We start from the raw sequence: 21,374 nt of genomic DNA, 5'->3' as shown, positions 1-21,374 counted from the left end.
ACCTATTGTTAATGTTGTACACTGGTGCCACTTTCTAGAGCAGCCGCCTCACTGGGAGGACTCAGTAGGTCAAAGATGGTCTCTCGTCCTCTTGTGATTCAAAACAGAAAACGGATAGAAACTTGGCCACACCATTCTATTTCTGTCGACCTTTTGAGGAATGTTTAAATGCTGTTTAAATTGTCTTTACCTTTTAAACAGGCTAAGAATAAAAGAAAAACGTAAGAAATTTATCGAAATTCAGAGGAACAATGCCAGGACAAATACAAATTCCTCCGTAATATAAAGACGATACTTACGATAGTACTTAGTAAATTATAGTGAACTTTACAAATTGTGAAGTAGTAGCAGTCAGGCACAAAATGAAGCTGTATGAAGATGATAATTAATTAAAGCCATAAATGGAGCTTTAAGTAAAGTACGTCTCATCAACTAGTTGTCATAGCCTTTGACGGCGTGGTAGAGTCGTCCAGTGAACTAGCTTAGTGATAAGTTCTAACTGACTGGACACACTTAGTCTGTTGTTAGTATGAGTTAAATTTTTGCATGTATTTTTATATTTTCTGAATAAAATATCGCAGGAATAACTAAACTAGTAAAGAAATCGCATGTGTAAAAATAATGACGTAATGGTGCGCTGACGTCATGAGTCAACACTTTCACTTTCATTCACATCTTCAGGAAGCTCGACCAGGAACTCCTGATACATGATACGATGAACCAAGGGGGTTTAAACCTCCTTGCAATGAATCCACTTATATATAATCTTAAGGTAATTATGTCACTACGTTGGTATTAGAGTTTATATTATACTGGTTTAGAAATTCTTAAAAGGATAATAAATACAACATAAATGTTTTTTTTTGTTTTTTTTTAGGATTTTGTGCAATGAAACAAAATCATGGATGCCACAACTATTTTTTAAACTCTTTCACCGAACACAAATAAATTAATAGAGAGAGACATATAACACTTCCTCTCTCTCTCACACGCAAACTTTTCATCATTATCCACATTACCCATCTACCAACCATCATCATCCACACTACCCATCTACCAACCATCATCATCCACACTACTCATCCACCCTCCATCATCATCCACACTTCCCATCTACCAACCATCATCATCCACACTACCCATCTTACCCACCATCATCATCCACACTACCCATCTACCAACCATCATCATCCACACTACCCATCCACCCTCCATCATCATCCACATAAGTTGGACTTGAGGGGGATGTATCACTCCTATGCGTCAGACATAAAGTTATTGTGAGTCCCAGCGAGTTCCTCTCTTAGAGTACTGTTGACGCCATTAACAGGTGATATTGATGACGTCACAAACAAGTGATACTGGTGACGTCATTAATTCTGGAAGCAATGGTGACGTCACTAATTCTGGACGCAGTGGTGACGTCACTAACCCCGGTACAGTGTAGTGCTATTGTCTTTCTTTATTTTCGTTGTACTGGTGACTTTACTAATTCCGCACGTAATGGTGACGTCAATAGCTGACAGTAATGATGCCCTCACAAACCTAAGTAACAATGATGACATCACTAACTCTTGTAATGTTAATGATAACTATGTGTTTTTAATGGTAACGTCACTAACTCTAGAGAGACTAGTAAATTCTTTAACGTTATTAAGAAAGGTGACATCACTAACCCTGGTAATATTGGTGATGTCACTATATGGTAGTACTGGTGATGCCACTAAATGTAGTGCTACTGATTACCTCACTAATTGCAGTAACACTGGTGACGTGTTGATGACGTAACTAACAGGAAGTACCGGTGGCACGACTAACGAGTGGCACTGGTAACGTGACTAAAGCTAGTAGTACAGGTTACATTATACTGTATAACTCCATAAAGGTAAGGTACACAGGGATGAGAGAGTATGCTGTACCCTCCTACACCCAACAGAATATACCCTCCGTCAAGCATTTCCCATGACTAAAAATACACGGGGTTATATTTTAGTCCCAAGGGGGCGGGTACAGTGAGAGAGAGAGACTGTGGGGGCCTCTGTCTCACCAGTCATCTCTCAACCTTCCCACGGATCTCTCTCTAGACAATGTTGTCCAGACGGCACGTAAGCCACAAACTGAAATCGAAACCTTCCCTATACATGCACAAAAATTCCTTCATATGCTTAATACCCCTGTGACCACAGCTGCGCACATGTGACGTCACTTGTCTCCCCCGCGGCGGACCAATCATAAATCAGCTGATAGCGGCTCTTCTATGACGTCACTGTTATCAGTATTATAGCTGTCGTTGCCACGTTAGCATTTTAAGTTGGATATATTAGTTTACAGGGTAGAAGAATCCGATGGGACTGTATTTTAATTTGAGATTCCTGTACATACCGCTTTAGTAATATAGTCAGGCCATGAAAGAATGTACCTGTATACAGTCATAATGGTTTTGACTCACAGTGTTAGAAGCTGTAATCTGGATCTGGTAACTAAAACTATAAGTCGTCGAAAAGGGAGTTTACGTTGGGGAGTTCAAAGCTTCGTTTGTGGCGAGAAGTTGATTAGTATCGGTCGCGGTGTCATCACTGAATCCGTTCAACATGACGCCCTCTAACTGATTCCTTGAAGGGTAATACTCTTGGCAAACCCGCGAAGAATGTGACAAGATGTTTCGCCACCTTCACTATGACGAGACCTTAAACTATGCTGCCTGGGTAGGTAGATAGTGACATACTGAACTAACGTCGTCATGTAAATTTGACAGAAAATATACAATTAATTTACGTTATCTGCTTCTTTGGTTTACTTTCTGTACTAATAGAATGGTAACGTATGAGGAGGCACGATACAACAGAGCGTTTATCATCTTGGCAAAGTGAAACACAGCACAACACCAAGGCTGAACAGTGATCATCTCTTAGGAATAAAGTTTTGGAGACAGGAATCCTTTATATTTCATTTAATAACAAGTCATCTTTGGCATGTATCTAGAAGCAGTGTTCAATTAAACCTCCTGTATGATAAATCTGGAGATAAAACATATCTCCAGATTTCTCATACAGGAGAAGGTTTAATTGAACACTGCTTAGTAGTCATCAGGGAGCTAAATCTCTCCTATACTTTAAATGCCAAACATGTTGCTGCGACGCTTAATGTTAGGGTAGATGCCATATATAGGACGAGAGTCACTAGACTAATGGTTTCCACGCGGAGTTTAGAACCAATATCTTTCTCTTGGATTTTTCCTTGGGAGTTTGTCCGATTGTTGATTTGTCAGGGAAAATAAATGTACCATCTCGTAGTATTTGTTTCTCTTATAGCACAGGTGGGTTTAGCAGCTGGGTTGGGTGTTTTTTCCAGGAATGTGTGTTACAAGTAATTTCTAAACTGATTTAATTAATTCCAAGGAGTCACTTTTCCAGTGGCTCCTTTTTGGCCCATTGGGTTTGGCTTTCCATACTGATTCAACTTATCTAAAATTCTAAATCCTTCTCTATTTATAACTTCGGGTGAGAGTGTATGAGAAGCGCTGAGGTCTTGTACCCTTGTTCTGAATTCTATAAGTCACATATCAGGATCTTCTTGGGAATATTTCTCATTGTTTGATGTGGGTTAGTGAGTTATGGGACTGGTGGTGTCGGGACCTGGAGCCTCCCCAGCAGTTTCATGGTATAGGGCGGATGTTTCACTTTGGTAAACATGGCTATACTTGTATTTGTAGGACGCTTAAGGACCATTAAGAAAAACGTGTATTTGCTGGACGTTCTGGATAGTAGTGGCATTTAGCCTATCCTTCAGAAAAAGAGTGTGTGTGGGTGCGTTCGTGCGTGTATGCGTGCATGGTGGCGCCAACTCTCTTTTCCATTTTCTTGGCTGCCTTCCTTATTCGTGCCAGTGCCAATTTAGCCGGTGGGGTGGACATCCAGTACCAGATGAAGAGTCTTTTCAACATAAGACGACTCCAGTCAGGAACAAAGGTGTCGGCAGCTTCCATTACTGAGCTTCAGTATGCAGACGACCTCACCCTTGTCTCTCACACTGAACGCGACCTACAGGAAATCCTGAACACCTACGCAGATGCGTATCCATATTTCGGCCTTGAGATGAATGTAAGTAAGACTCAGATTCTCTTTCAGCCTGCCCCTGGTTCAGCCACACCTCTACCATCCATCCAGCTTAACAGTACTACCCTCACTAATGTTACCCACTTTCGGTATCTCGGCTCCCACCTGTCCACCACAGCGGACATCGATGAAAAGATTCAACATCGGATCAGATGTGCATCTCAAGCCTTTGGCAGACTCCTTACCCGTGTCTTCAGCTGAAGGGAGCTGAAATTATCTACAAAGTTACATGTATATCGAGCAGTGGTCCTCCCCACCCTAATTATAGCAGCGAGACATGGGTCACTTACAGGAGGCACCTCAAGGCACTTGAAAACTTGCACCTACGTAGTCTACGTTCCATCCTCCGAGCTCGCTGGGAAGACAAGAGAAAAAATGCCAGTATTCTCGCTGATACCAACTGTAGGAGCATCGAGGCTACCATTATCCATGAACAACGCCGCTGGACTGGCCATGTTACCCGCATGGACGACCTGTATAGGCTGCCAAAGCAGCTACTGTGCGGTCACCTAACGAATAGTAAACGTAACGCTGGCGGGCAACTGAAAAGGTATAAGGATAGTCTTAAGACAAACCTGAAAAAGTGCCAAATCGACCCCTTCACCTGGGAGACGATTACTCCACACCGTAACGCTTGGAGAAGCACCACACGAGGTGTCAATACTTTCGAGTTAGCCCGACTGCAAAACGAGTCAGACAAGTGCCGCCGCCCCTCCCTCACTAGATGTAGCCCTCCATATGTGCAACATCTGTGAACGACCCTGCAGGTCCCGTATCGGTCTCTCTAGTCACCTCAGAGCTCACCAACGAAGGTGACATCCTTAATAACTCACATCGTTTTATCATAGCTGGATGATCGTCATACTCGATTCCGAGTGACAGCAAAGTAGTAGTAATAGTAGCGTGGTGGAAGCTTTAGAATACAATATAACTGGCCGACCGGAGATTCAGATAGGCAAGTGTTACTTCTCTTAAAGCTTCATATGAATAAAGTGTTGTTGTCTAACCAGGGTGTGTGGGGTTATTGTCAGATATGATGCTGGATATGTAGATAAGAGATCCATCGTAAAATATAAAGGACACCTGAGAAGAATAAACAATAATGTGGGATGACCTTAGAAGAACCATTAGACATACAATAGAGCCGAGGTTTTTATGCAATTAATTCAGAATGCGGCTTCCGTATAAAAAGAAAGGAAATTTCTATTGCTGAAATAATAATGGTTGCATTACTCAAATGTATTGATGTTTAAATGAAACACTGTACAAGAAAACCCAGAGAGAAAGCTATCGTAGGTCCTTTAAGGCAGCTTATGGGCAGATACAATTCTGCCAACTCCTGAAACCCATTGCCGAGGGCTATGCATCTTAAAGCGGCAGCAAGGGCATTTGCAAGTCAAAGACAGAATACACGAGAACCTAAGGACTACACTAGTGGATGAAGTCAACACACGGTGGACGTGCTGCTAAGGCAGAACCCAACAAACTCTTCTCCCTAGTTGTTGCACTTACCTTATACCTGCAATTTTAGATAAAAAAAGTGAGAACCAAGATGAGTGAGGCCAACTGGCACACCTGCTTGACCACATTAATTATTTCACATGCAGGTATCATCCACATCATCTCACTCACCATTTTCATTATTTCTTCCAAAAAGTCCTATGGCGATACACTACCTGCTATAGGGAATGCTGTAACTACTGGTATTCTCTAGTCGCAAATCTGCATGAAGGCCGCACGGATAAGATGTTAATTTATGTACTAGGATTTAGGTGGCGATGCAGTCCAGTCGCGTCATTGTGACTGAACAGCTCTATTCAGGAGCCACTCTAGTCACCTTGCACAGGGAAGGGGCTAGGAAAGATGCTCTAAACATAGCCTGTTTACTATCTCTCCTGACAGAGTAGCCGCACCAAGTATAGTATCATCCCTAGTATGGTCAGAAACTACATAAATAAGTAGCAAATATCAAAATTGGCTACAGAACCTTTAATAGTAGCAGCATGGATTGTTAGAACCCCTCTGATTACTGACACGGGCGAACGCTCCATAAGAAAAGAAAACCTCTTGTAACAAAAAGGTGTATGGAGATATATGGAGTATGTCCTGGAAGAGGAAGAAGTTTCTCAAGGCCTTAAAGATGCTGCCGTTATCAACAGATCGGACAATGGCAGTTATAATTGGATCTCTCTCTGTTGCCCATATAGCTAGAAGGATTCTCGCCCGCGTCCTCCTTAATGGAGTCTTTCTTGTGATAAAAAAGTCTTCCCTGTGTCACAATGTGGGTTTAGAGTTTAGACCATCTCACAGTACTACCAATATGACCTTTGCTGTCCGCCAGCAGGTAAACCCTTTAGATTCTAGACTCTCTGTGTATTGGTTATCCACCATAATTCATCATCATCGTGACAAAGTCCGTATCATCAGTTGTAGGGAGTTAAAACTATCAACAAAATTGCTCGTCTAATGAGCAGTGGTCTTCCCCATCCTGTGTGGAACATCGATCACATGCAGGCGACAGTTCAAGGTGTTTGAGACTTTCCACTAACGTGGCCTCTGGGTCCTCTGATCGATCCTCCGAGTGCGCTGGTAAGACAGGAGAACATATGCCAGCATCCTTGCTGACACCAACTGTAGGAGCATCAAGGCCGACATTATCCAGGCCCATCTACTTTGGACTGATCACGTTACCTGCATGAGCGACAATAGATTACTAAAGCAGCTACTCTACAGCTATCTAAAGAATGAGAAACTTACTGCTGACGGGCACCAGGAAGAGATAGATACACTCAAGAAGGCTACAATTGTCCCCAAGTCGACAGTCGCACCTGGGAGGTAATCACCCCAACTGTGACTCTTGGAGGAAAAATACCGCGTGGGAGGATGTAAAAACCTTCGAGGTTGATCGACTCCACGCCGAGGCATGCATGAAGACAAGAGCCAGTGCCTGACAGACACTGCCATTACCCTTTTCGCACTAGATATTACCCTTCACACATTCAACTCTGTCGATCCCGTTTTAACCCCTCGAGACCACCATTAAGGGGCTCACCTAAAACGACACTTAAAAAAATTCCAATCATCTTTGTATTACTGGATGATCAACATATTTTAGGAGGATTGACTTCCAGAATATTGTTAAAGATGAGCGACCAGGATGTGTTAAAGTGAGACCCATTTTAATTCTAGAGTTTGATACAGTCTGCCGCAGATGTAGACACAAAATATGTTTTTTCCTTTTATCACTCAGTAACACTTCAGTTTAAACACTATATAGTTTATTGAACGCTACATAGATTAATAAACGATACATAAATTAATGAAAGCTAAATAGAAACAAATGGCAAATAATTCCCTGTGGCAAATGGTTGATAAAAGTTAGTGATAAATGTTCTAACTTCTATATATTGAGAATCGCTATGTATATTGATAAACATTATATAGATGGATAAATATTAAATAGATAAACGCTAGTTAAAATGATTAGCGCTACTTACATTCTTAAACGTCACTTACTTTGTTAATCGTTAGTTGAATTGATAAACTTTACATTGATGGATGAATATTACTTGTATTGTTAAACGATGTAAAGATTGATAAGCAATACATACAGTAGGTTGATAAAAGCTGCATATATATATATATATATATATATATATATATATATATATATATATATATATATATATATATATATATATATATATATATATATATATATTTATATATATAAAACTTGCTTATACAATGCATATACATACATGACTATATATGTATATCTAGAATATATGTTACATGAAGGAGGTAGAATAAAAAAAAATAGTATATCAATAAACTCATATTGATATGATCCCTTACTTGAAAGTTTCCACATATACTTATGCACAATATACAGGATTGTAGCCTAAAACAATCGTTTACAACTTATGAATAGTAAGGTTTGTGTGGGTCTCTGTTGATCTGAATCTTTAAAATATAAGGTAATAATACTTGTTCTTATTGCTTCATATTGCTGACAGTGAATCACCTCAATCTAAACCCATGAACAACATCCTGTACAGTGCATGTCCTGTAGAAATGTACAGTATAGTAAAACATACAGGATCTAACTACTTATCTTATTTATCCATTGTAAACGGAAAACATTAACATATTTTTGCTGTTAAGCAAAGACTTAGCAGCTATGGACTGGACATACTGTACTTCCACACTAGCGGCAGTTACAATATTTTAATAACACTAGCGTGACAACAGACCAGGATTCGCGAAAGACACATCTTGTGATCCGTCTAGTTGACGTCTGTCTCTCCCCACTGCCTCGGACCCTCCATGACTTCCTCTCCTGTGACGTAATATATCAAGCCCCACCCCTTACGTCACGCTCCTCCCACATTGGCTTAAGATGCTCCTCCTCCTCTCGGTCCGCTCCATAATAGCCACACCTCCTGGGTGACGTAAGGAGGAAGCCCCTCCCCTCTTGTGACGTCACCCGGTAAGTTCCAGCCCAGGGTTCCGCCCCACGTGGTAGCTCAGGTGTTTTGGTGTGTTTGGCGGGAGTCTGGACAATGTCATCAGGGTGTGAGGGCGGGTGGCCAGGTTACCCCTACTGCGCGTACCCTCCACCTCCGCCGCCACAGTGGCCGGCTCATCCCCATCATCACCACCATCACTACCACCACCACACGCCTGACTTCTGCGGGCCCCAGAGCGCGCCGCCGCCCCCTCCTCCTCTCGTCACCTACGCCGACGGGAGTGTTTTGCCGCCATGTCCCCCACACTATTGGGACGGCGACGAACTGATCGACTCTTATGGTCGCGTCGTGCGTCGCAAGACCTCAGCTAACAAGAAGGAGCGGCGAAGAACGCAGAGCATCAACAACGCCTTCGCCGAGCTAAGGGAGTGCATCCCTAACGTGCCCTCCGACACCAAACTCTCCAAGATCAAGACCCTGCGCCTCGCCACCTCTTACATCGCCTACCTCATGGAGGTCCTTCATGCTGAGGACGCCCAGCCCGCCCCGCCGCTCGAGCCTTTCCGTGCCGACCTGCCGCCCAGACCCAGGGCAAACCCCGCCGCCCACCACGACAAGGTGAGTGTTTTTGTGCCGCCAGCGCCCATCCTCTCACCCAACTATTGAGTGTATATTAAACCCGCTGCCGCTGTGTGTAAAGCCAGCGACACAAGCAAGGACGCTGTTCTCGGTGGTGAGGCACTACTCACCGCTTCTCCACTATTCACACAATTATCATACTCGGTACATACACAATCATACACACAAAAAATCACATATACACAAGCAGAAATTAACCGAGTCACTGAAAGAGTGTGAAGAAATACCTATGAAAGCTAATTACTCGCACCCAAAAACATAAGGGAGCATGAAGAGGCATGGAAATGACGTTTTAAGTCATGGGCCTTCATGACCGACCTTAACTTAAGATACTGTAGATGTTCACATTGTAACAATTATAAACAAACTAACTGTTCAGACCAGTGAGACAGACAAACAAACAATAAGACAAACGGAGATGAGTTCCTTGTCCTTATTGGCGATAATTTCTCAGATTTCTAGGACGAGTGTATTTGTGTGATGGTTATGTGGACACTACACAGTGGCGTCACAGTATGTGTTCAACACAACCCAGGCAGGCAGGCGGCAGGGGGCAACCCTATACACCTGTACCGTCAGCCCGAGGGAGAGGCAGCTGGCGTAAGGTTGATTTCACAGTATCTGATAGGGTGGGGTTAGGTCTACCAAAATAATGTTGATCTATACTGATGTATGATGACACACAAGTGACCATAACACATAATGTTAAGTTATTGATGTATGATGACACACAAGTGACCATAACCACGATATAGAGCTATTTAAATACGATGACACAAGTGAGAACAGATATGATATATGTTGAAATGGCCACAACACATAATGTAGAGCTATTGAATGTATAGTGATACAAGTGACCTCGTGAATGATTTAGTGTTATTGATGTAGTTATTGTATGAAGTAAAAGATGCGATGTTTGAGTGGATACAGCACATGCACTTCAGTATGTATTGTTAGAGTGTAAGTCACTCGTTACTGAAGTATATGTAATAACGTGTAGTAAAATGTGTAGTTAATATGCCCATTAGGTGTAGACAGTGTGTGTGTATGAGTGTCTGGTTATTGTGTGAATTAGTGTGTAGTTAGTGTGTATAGAATTTATACTTAGTAGGTGTAGCAGTGTGGGTTTAGTGTGTGTGTAATAGGGTGTATACTAATTGTGACTGTATACTGTACAATATTACGTAGATGTTGTGTGTAATAGTGAGTAATTAGTGTTTGTATTTGTGTGTATAGTTCCAATAGCTTGTAAGTAGTATTATGTGTATAGTAATGTGTATAGTCTGTGTGTGAGGCAGTCTAATTAGTGTATATTTATTGCGTTTAACAGTGTGTATAGCTGGCATGTGTGTGGTTAATGTACGTAGTAGTGTGTGTGTGTGTGTGTGTACATTATAGACTTGGTGACGTCAATACCATAACAGTATACAATAAAACTTTCAGGCATACTCAGGGTACAACAAACCACCAGTCCTCTAAGTGCAATACGATGCCCGGCCTCCTGTTACACACCAGGCCGCGGGTACAGCGCCAATAACACACACCTGGTGCACGCAAACACCAGATTTTGACGACACATAAATTTACCTGCGATTTCGTCAATATGAGTTGTAACGCTGGTAAGAGAATTCTATATTGGCGAGATTTATGTAACTCAAGTGTTACAGTGTAGTCCAGACAGAGCGTTACAGTGTAGATTAGATATTATAACATTGCAGTGTAGACCAGACATATTGTTAGTGTAGACCAGACATAATGTTACAGTGTAGACAAAGACTTAATGTTACAATGTAGACCAAACATAATTTTACAATGTAGACCAGACAATGTTGCAGTGTACTGTAGATCAGGCATAATATTAGTGTAGACCAGACATAATGTTACAGTGTAGACCAGACAATGTTACAGTGTAGACCAAACAATTTTACAGACCAAATATAATGTTACATTGTAAACCAAACATAATGTTACAGTGAAGACCAGACATAATGTTACAGTGTAGATCAGACATAATGTTACAGTGTAGAACCAAACATAATGTTATAGTGTAGACCGAACATTGTGTTACAGTGTAGACCAAACATAATGTTACAGTGTAGACCAGACATAATGTTACAATGTAGACCAGACAATGTTACAGTGTAGACCAAACAATGTTACAGTGAAGACCAGACATAATGCTACAGTGTAGAACAGACAAAATGTTACAGTGTAGACCAAACATAATGTTACTGTGTAGGACAGACATAATGTTACAATGTAGACCAGACATAATGTTACAGTGTAGACCAGACAATGTTACAGTGTAGACCAAACATATTAGTTACCTGGTGTGCGGTTAGTTGTAGGTATGGGTGTCAGTTGAGGTGTTCCTATTAGCTGAAGTGAATAGATGCACCTGTGGATATTGCTTCACTGAGGTGTATGGGTGTAAGTGTGTCTATAAGTTAACTGGGGCGAGTGTAGGTAAGTATGTTTGAGAAGTGCCATCATCAAGGAGCGCACCAGTAACATTAACCAGGGCTGGAGTGGCAGAAGACTGGTGAAGATGTTTGGCGTTAGTGTCGCAGGAGCTACTCGACGAAGGGTGAACACCATGTGCTCCATACCTTCCCGTGAGCCTTGTTTTTTGTGAAAAGGTAATAGAGACAGGGAAATACTGCCTCCACATGTTTGGATCATCGTCAAGGGAAAATTTGAGAATCTTCCCTAGGCTGTGAGGAACAATGTGGTCTCCCGCCGCTCGTTTCCTCAACCCGACTGGTGTTTATCCACGGTATACACACTGACGAGGCCTGGTCCCCACTCATGTGTACAAGTTGGCAGGTACAGTCAGCAAAAAACTAATATGCACCTCTGGGTCTGACGTCCTTTGCAAGTTGCAACGATCACTGACTGAGGTCATGTTGGTACTTCTGATTGTGTAATGCATTTTGTAACCGGTACGATGTATATCACGCACGGTTAATGCAGAGTAATTAATACTAATTTACATATAAAACCCGTATGTTTGTCAGAATTTTTGGTCCCTTGTGTCATATTGTATAACACCGTAAAGGTGCAGAAAGCTTTGTTGTTGACTGTACACACACACACACACACACACACACTACTACTACTACTACTACTACTACTACTACTACTTTGTTGTCACTCGGAATCGAGCATGACGATCATCCAGCTATTATACAATGATATGAGTTATTAAGGATGTCACCTTCGTTGGTGAGCTCTGAGTTATTAAGGATGTCACCTTCGTTGGTGAGCTCTGAGGTGACTCGAGAGGCCGATACAGGATCGGCAGGGTCGTCCACAGATATTGCATGTGTGGAAGGCTACATCTAGTGCGGGAGGGGCGGCGACAGCGTCTTTCTGGCGCTAGCGCTTGTCTGCCTCGGTATGTAGTCGGGCTAATTCGAAAGTATTGACACCTTCTCGTGTGGTGCTCCTCCAAACGTTACGGTGTGGAGTAATCGTCTCCTAGGTGAAGGGGTCGATCTGGCACATTTTCAGGTTTGTACTAAGACTATCCTTATACCTTTTCCGTTGTCCGCCAGCGTTACGTTTACCATTGATTAAGTGACTGTAAAGTAGCTGCTTTGGCAATCTACTGTCATCCATGCGGGTAACATGGCCAGTCCAACGTAGTTGTTCACGGATAATGATAGCCTCGATGCTCGTACAGTTGGTGTCAACGAGAATACTGGCATTTGTTCTCTTGTCTTCCCAGCGAACTCGGAGGATGGAACGTAGACTACGTTGGTTAAAGTTTTCAAGTTCCTCGAGGCGCCTCCTGTATGTGACCCATGTCTCGCTGCCATACAGCAGGGTGGGGATGACGACTGCTCGATTCGCGTGATTCTCTTTCAACCTGCCCCTGGTTCAGCCATACCTCCACCATCTCTCCAGCTTAACCGTATTATTCTCTCTAATGTTACCTACTTTCAGTACCTTGGCTCCCACCTGTCCACCCCCGCGGACATCGAGGAATATTCATCAGATGCGCATCTCAAGCCTTTGGCAGGCTCCGTGTGCATACTGTACAGAGAAATAAATGCAGGATTGAATATTGCGAGGATAGACTTCGGCATCTATACCCACCAGGGCTGGCGAGCTACAGGTCCCACATTGTTTCCCGCCATTGGTCTAGTGACCAAGTGGCTCCAGAATATTTAAAGTAACGAAGCACACCCTAACCTAGCTTGTTCTCTCCTACATAAATTACTTTAACGGTGAACTGTACAACTGGGGATACAGTATAGCATTATTAATAAAATGAAAATGTTCATAGACATGTAGCTTTATTTTTACAATACTTTATTTAAAGTTGGCCTCGATAATACTCGCGCTAACACAAGTTTTGATCTAATGTTTCTTAGTTTTATTATTCACTGAAAATTGTCTTAAGAGTATCTTTTTCGCCAGACTTGGAAAAAAAAGAGGAAAATATCCCAAATAACCAAAATGTTTTCGTATTCGATATCACCGCGACCGATAATTCGTCATAATTCATGAATAAAGGTGATTGTACCCTTTTCCATCCCGGGGAACGTATTATTGTGATGAGAGGCGATGAACTTGATGGGAAATTGATATTAGTAATAGTTAGGACTCCAAAAATTATTACAATTTATGACAAACGCGAGTCTCACTGGACAAGGTGTGCCACTGCTGCATGACGCCTGGTGTGTTTTTTGCTCTGTGGTTTATGAATGTGTTCATGAAAATCAATCCTCTGCAGGGGGTGGCTGACGAGAGCTGATATATACTGCCACCAACTGCTACCCTCAGAAATACTTTGGGATTGCCTAGTGAGAGCTTGACTTGTACTTTAGCGAACTTCTTATAGATGTACAATACGTAAGCAAGGATTTAATAACTAACCAGTGAAAACTTGAACTTATAATTGTGGTAACACAAGAAACAAAGTTACAGGTCGGCTGCACTTGCCACAAATATTGTATTATGTTCCCAGGTGACGAGGCGAAGTTATTTTACTTAGTATTAAATATTTTCAAGTTCATATTTTTCATACATTTAGAGTAGTTTATCAAGTTTATTTAATTTAATAGCGCAAGACATAATATTTCAAAGTAGGCAGAAATGTAAAAAGAACTTAAATGCTCGGAATATGATATATATTATACAATAATTTGTGTCAGCTGACTCATGGGGGGTATAATTAATAGTTTTGATAAACAGTTTTGGTACTTTTCTCACAGGTTAATCAGGAAGTTCATATCATCAGACTTCTTAATCTAAACCGGAAAATATCGATAAGAGATATCAAATAAATATGATTCCGCTGAAGAGATGCATGTCAAAAGGAAAATTCCTAACGTTCGCTTGTGTTTCCTCTGCCACCCACCAAATACCATGAAGTACAGAGAATATACTGTACTAAGAATTTAATATTCAATTGCACAATGGCTTATTTAACTGAGCTAACTTAAAACGTGAGGAGTTAGTTATATCATAATTGTAGTGTTTATAGAGGGTGAAGGTGGCAGACACTCGCCGTTCACTGCCATACACCTATGTACTGTATACGTCTTGTAAGGATGAGGTGTGTGAGAGACTATTTCTTAGGACGATAACACTTAGTCCAAGAACATATCTTGTTGATATTTGTCACAATAAAATACATAACTTTCACATTTCAAAAAAAAAACGTATAAAGAATTTCTCGTTATGTTTATTCGTGTCCGTAGTCACCGAGAAGAAACGAGATGAATATAAAGACATCAAGAGTAAGACACCGCACATTCTATACCAGAGATATTAATAGTGTTCACGCCAAAGACTTGTCAAGGTAAAAGTGGCGTTTGTCGCACCCCCCACCCCTGCCACTGAGTCTCCAGGTACAGGTATACATTATTTACTGATGTATACTTTATTTTAACATATTCATAAAAATGATTTAAACAATTTGGAAGGGGGGGGGGGACTTCGATGCGTGCAGATGGACTTATATACATGGACGTGGGTGTATGGGGATATGTGTGTGGATATATATGGAGATGGGTGTTGACGTATGATAGTGGGCACTGCTACATGGAGGCGGGCGTGGTCGACACTGCGTGGGTGGCGTGACCTGTTGGCATTACACTACTTGCCAGGAGGTGTTGAGGTGGAGCATGAAGGTGACCTTAAAGCAGGTGTGGGGGCGTGGAGATGAGTATAGAGGTGGGCGTGTTGAGGTGAACGTGTAGGTGAGGCATTGGGTGCAGTTCTCGGTGTTGGAGACGCACATAGTTGCCCTGTGATGTACTGTATAAAGTGTATTCGTATGAGAAAATAAAACACAACTTACTTGAAACTATGACGAGTGATAAGAAGCTTCGGTGCCAGATGACAACTTAGGGATCGAAAGTGAAAATGAAAACATCAATTTTATCAGGACCTACAGTACGTGACTCTACACTAAACTTTTCTCTTGATATCCCCTTCTAAAGAACCACTGTCTACCAAATCTCTTTTAAAACTCGGACTATCGCCACTACAGTGCAACTTCACTCAGGTAAAACCATCCCGCTTCATTTATCTTCAGATTTTAGGAAGGAGACGCCTCGGTGAATATAATATGACATCAACACTTGTCTGATATCTCCCTAGTCGGTAACCTACCAAATAAGTTGCAGGATCTAGAATTCTAGTTGAAGTCTTGTACATCCTTCTTGGTCTGCAGAAGTCATGATATTAGAGCACAGGCATCACCTTTTGATAGCTGGTGTTTTCTATACCAAATTGAATAGTTTAATTTTGGTACATTACGAGTCTAATTTCATCACCACCAATACGAATTAGAGTGAACGTGTAGATTGATCACTACAACGACCAAACATTTCCCACAATCAAATATATGACACCTGGTATTGTGTAAGAGCTCTTAACAGTTAGTCGTATTAGCGACACACGTAACACCACTCCCGCTCATCACCTGAGTGTCAGGTGTGTGCTTAACACATGGCGCGGCGCCAGGGGTCAGAGAGCAGTTGCGTCTTTAAGTTATTCTTGTTCTTCAGCATTTTCTTATAAACTTTGCCGCAGAAGGAAAACTAATTTTATTTTAAACTTAACACACGCTTAAGCACAAAGATTCAGAATAAAAATAAAAATCTCGTTCAAGTTTTAAAAAAAAGGCGCGAAGCAGGTAAACAGATCATGAGTTTGTTCTGTTTAAGTTTATTGACAAACATAGAACCTTAATAAAACTGTTAACAACATTTATCAAGTAACTTATAAAGCTAATAATCCTCTACTTGGTACAATACATCAATGTATTTATGTTCTGATATAAATATATTATTCATAAGTCATTACCTTACGTTTCGAAAGTTATCTGATCTCGCTTAAGTAAATCTAATGATCACTTGTAAAGATGATTTAAATAATTATGAATATTCCTCGTTTAAATAAAATATTTTCTAAAGTTTATAAATGGTTTGAACGTAAATCAGAATCGTCTGACGGTATCAGGTTGTTCACATTGGCTGCCAGTATCTTCCTCCCTCTTCCATCCACATGCAGCCAGCACAGGACTTGACAGGTTAAAGCTGGCATCTGCTATTTACCCCCATATATGTTCACCATTATATACAGTTGTGAGGATTTTCTGATGATTAGCTGCCTGTCTAGGAGGGATGCTACCTGAAGCCCTATCCCGTGATACCGGGACCACTCTGATCTCATTTACTGTAGTCATTTTACTTGCTGTCATAGTATAGGAAAACAAATAACTTGAGGCGATCTATACAGTGGGTGTTCTCTGGGCTGTTGGAGAAGGTTATTTAGCCTGCGATACGTCAACGAATTCCCAACACACATTCCATGCTGTTTTTTTACTCTTTTCTGCAGAAGCTAGAGACTGTATTGTATCATGTAAATGGATCAAACAGCCAAGTGTCTGTATTTCGTTTTCTTGGTGCAGGAGTCTCAGCTTTTCAACATTCGCAAGAGCGCGAGAACTTACACATCTGTGTCTACTGATCGTATCAAGACTCTCTGGGCTCCCTCACTCACTGCAACATAAGTATGCGTGATTATACAGTTGTCTGTTTCTTTTTGACTACAAGGTTGAAGATATTCAAGATCTGCCCCTCCGAGTGTGCAGTGGACGATCTGGCTATCTTTAACAGCAATAAGAGCCTACAAATTTTTCTTATCCCGCCCGAGAGAAATTTCCCATTGCCGGTTGCCATTTCTACAAGTATAATGAGTGAATGCTTTCATACTGCCAGGCTGATAAACTTCCTATTCCGTGAACAAATTTTGCATCAATAATCTGCATGATGTTTAATGGCAGGAGGTGTGTATGTTACCTGCATTGTCTTGGGTAATGGGGTAATGGGAGGTGGAGATATGAGGGGTGATGGGAGATGTTGATGTGAGGTCGGTGATGGGAGATGTAGGTTGTAGTGTAGGGATGGGTAGGTAGATAAGAGGTGAGGGGTGGAAGGAGTTGAGTGTGGTGAGTGGTGATGGATAAAAAGGAAGACAAGATTACAGTATAAATTATCGTTATCTCTTACTGTTCAGAGAGCACTCATGTTTAGTGACTATTGAAGATTTAACAGATATACAAAAATCCTGTAAGAAAAATAATGTCTGACTGTGGCCACGTAACTTCCAGGGCTTCACTCGTCATTTTGTTTACACTCCGTCAGCTGGTTGGCGCGTGTTTCTTGGTGGAATAAACACGAGAGTATCTCATCACATATGCTGATTCTTTGGATACTCTACTCCATGATTAATCATTGCTTTGTATATATGAAGTACTTCACTTAGCCAACAGACTCGACGATTGACATACCGTACAAACTGTTTAGGTGCACATTTAAATCCCAAAATAGGATACCATAAATTTCCCCAATGAAAATATTAATAATGTTAAAATGACTCCTTTCCAATACCTACAATTTCCATTATAATTCAGATAATAATAATGTAACCAAACAAAGTGATTGTATTCCAAATAATTTTTTTGATACGCTAAAATAATTGTCCAATAATATGTACTAATGAACTCTACAACTGAGTGCACTGACACACTGATAATCACATTTCCGAACACTTTCCCGGGAATTAAGTTGTCAATTTAACTCCTTGGTTCCCGCTTGATAGACCCGGCCTAGATGATGTAGCGAGGTGTGATCTGCAGCAACAGGCTGTTAGGACAATACATCATTAATTTCATCCGTAAGTCTAAAATCCGTTATATGACCAACCTATATGTTATCATTATGAGATATTTTTATGTCAACGGCAGGAAAACATTGCCTTTTTTTCTGTTTCGTCCACCCAACAAAATATAGCTGAATGTCTCTCCTTCACCTTGGGTTTGATGACTGAAATTTGGTAGGCAAATTTCTTGACCAGTAGACAATTTAAGTGATGTAATAAATTTAATCGGTGCATCAACATTCAGTAACCCTGTGTCCAGTACAAACCCCGTGACAAAATTTGAGCTGCAGCTGTCGTAGGTGAGAGCTGCAGCTGTCGTAGGTGAGAGCTGCAGCTGTCGTAGGTCAGAGCTGCAGTTGTCGTAGGTGAGAGCTGCAGGTGTATAAGTCAAGGCTGCAGGTGTGTAAGTCAGGGCTGTAGGTGTGGTAAGTCAGTGTTGCAGCTTTGGACGCCCTAATTCCTTTGGATAAAATAATGGGTTTATGGCCATTGTTGAACTCGCTCAAGCTCTTGGAAACAAATGCCCTTGTCGTGTGCCGAAGATAATCCATCTACTCATTTGGATCATAATATAAAGATGTATTGTAGACTATAATATACCGTTAATAACATAAGCATATTCCGAGAAAGTACACTAGCCTGTGCCATAATGTAAGGGTATCTGCCACCACCTGAAGCCTTCTACCTTGATTTAATTTTTTTTATTCTTCCCAGGACGACAGCGACATGGACACAGAACCCACTACCCCGGGGGCAGAAGGTGTGGTTGCCGCTACCTCCACCACCTCACCCTCATCCTCCACCTCTGCCTCCGTCGGCTCCACCACCGAGGGAAGCACGCTGGAGAAGCGCCGAGGGAGGACAGGCTGGCCAGAGACTGTGTGGGCACAGGAGCTGAAGCACTGACCTATCGCACCTGCAGCACTGACCTACCACAGCTGCAGCACTGACTTAACACAGCTGCAACACTGAATTACTACACCTGCAGCTCTGACCTACCACAGCTGCACCTTTGACCTATAACAGTTGCAACACTGACTTACCACAGCTGCAACACTGACTTACCACAGCTGCATCACTGACTTACCACAGCTGCATCACTGACTTACCACAGCTGCATCACTGACTTACCACAGCTGCAGCACTGACTTACCAAAGCTGCAACACTGTTTTAACACAGCTGCAGCACAGACTTACCACAGCTGCAACACTGACTTATCACAGCTGCAGCTCTTACCTACCACAGCTGCATCACTGACCCACCAAAGCTGCAACGCTGACTCCCCACAGCTGCAGCACTAACCCACCAAAACTGCAACACTGATCTTATCACAGCTGCAGCACTGACTTCCCACAGCTGCAGCTCTGACCTACGACAGCTGCAGTACTGATTTCTTGTGAGATTAAGTTGGAGCGCATATGAAGAAACAACTTACAACATTTTCTTTCTTAACTATAAAGTGTTGATAGAAAATTTTGGAGTGAACTAAATGATTCACTAGAAAGCTTTACACATTACCTTAGAGTTCCTGGCACTTAAGATGCACTAATAGCAATAGATTAAGCACTTAGGAGCTCTAGGGAGAGAAGAAAAAAAACACTACGATGATCTAAAAATGGCAAAGTGTGTCAAACCCAGAGCAACGTCGGTGGGGTAATCCTCTGGTAGATGTTATGAGAGAGATAACCCTGTCTCCCAATTGTCCAGTACAGTATATTTTAAAAAGGGTGTAAGGTGGGAGTTATTATTTTATGTATGGTTTTTGTTATTTTATCTTATTTCTCTCCTCTTGCTGTGTGTTCCCTCCTCACAAATTTACTACTTGGAACTATCGACTTTCTATTTTCTTTTTGTTTTTATACCTTTCTACCATGACTTACAATGGAGATTCATATGTGACTTAAAAAATTAACCAAACATACTTCAGATTAAGATATATATAAATGTTTATCAACGACACCAAAATTAGAGTTTATTTATTCTTCTTTGAACTTAATTTGTACTTATTGATGAATGTAAAAGGACGAGTCTTTTCTGCTATCAGAGTCGAGTGTTGTTGTGCTGAGGTGTGGAGTACACCTCAATACAATGATTACTAAAAAGATTCGTTTGCCAATAATAGTTCCTGATAGTGTTGTAAACTAATATACCAAAAACTTTTTTTTTTTTACTCAGTCTATCTGTAGATGTTATTTGTAGCCTTGCTTGAAGTTGGGGACATTACTGGAAAACACAGCATGTGAACTTCAATTCACAAAATTTTACACGGAATCTTAAATTTGTATGATGGAAATCCTGAGACAATGAGAGGAATGGTCGGTGTTTGGCCATGACGGCACCTCACTGGTGATGCCCCGAGTAACTATAAATGACTTGTGGCGACAAGTTCTCAAAGATGAACGAGGTGGAATAGTTTCCCTTACTCCTTTATTACCTATCATCTTGCCCAGTTGGGAAGCTATATTATAATAAGGCGTGACAGGCATAGTCGCTGATGCTTTGTGTATATATCTGTTGTTACCATCATGACCATGCTGTATTTTGCTGTACCTTCTTGCAACACGTCGACACAAGACGTGATGTGTTGAAGCACGTATTGTGTTTAAAAAAGTACCCCCTTATTCAGGGGGCGGATTGGCTGTCTGTACGTTAGGGGATTTCTTGCAGGTACCAAGAGAATTTTCCTGACCTCCAGGTGCCCGATCCGCCCCTACTCTTATTACTTAAATATAAAATAGTTTAGATTGTCTTTCATAGATTTATTAAGTATGTTCTATATCTTTATATGATAAATACCCAGTGATTGAGGGGGCACTCTCTCCCATTAAATTGAGGTGTTTTGAATGTGAATCAGGTTTGACTACCTGACTGGTGGCACCGTTCATTATGCTTCATCGATGGCTTGAACTTTGAACGGTGGCGTCAACGGTGACATAGTGAACAGTGTACAGTATATATTTGATC

The 21,374-nt window shown here is 41.4% G+C and overlaps 1 protein-coding gene across 1 annotated transcript; it reads left to right on the top strand.

The window, feature by feature from the left end:
* Positions 1 to 8,680: 8,680 nt before the first annotated feature.
* Positions 8,681 to 19,672, top strand: LOC121853881 (heart- and neural crest derivatives-expressed protein 1-like). The gene is made up of 2 exons (XM_042348260.1): positions 8,681 to 9,205; positions 19,124 to 19,672. Exons 1-2 carry the CDS (start codon positions 8,681 to 8,683, stop codon positions 19,313 to 19,315), a joined length of 717 nt encoding a protein of 238 aa, XP_042204194.1. The 3' UTR covers positions 19,316 to 19,672.
* The last annotated feature ends 1,702 nt before the right edge of the window (positions 19,673 to 21,374 follow it).

The sequence above is a fragment of the Homarus americanus genome, unplaced genomic scaffold (genome assembly GCF_018991925.1).
Source record: "Homarus americanus isolate GMGI-L3 unplaced genomic scaffold, GMGI_Hamer_2.0 scaffold18703, whole genome shotgun sequence".
NCBI classification, from domain to species: Eukaryota; Metazoa; Arthropoda; class Malacostraca; order Decapoda; family Nephropidae; genus Homarus; species Homarus americanus.
Note: the sequence above shows the minus strand (reverse complement) of the source record. Positions and strands in the feature narration are given on the sequence as shown.

Excerpts from the sequence above, each read along its gene's own strand:
- LOC121853881 (XM_042348260.1), top strand. The coding sequence starts at position 8,681 with ATGTCATCAGGGTGTGAGGGCGGGTGGCCAGGTTACCCCTACTGCGCG. Across the intron at positions 9,206-19,123 it reads CCGCCGCCCACCACGACAAG|GACGACAGCGACATGGACAC; the intron begins GTGAGTGTTTTT and ends TATTCTTCCCAG.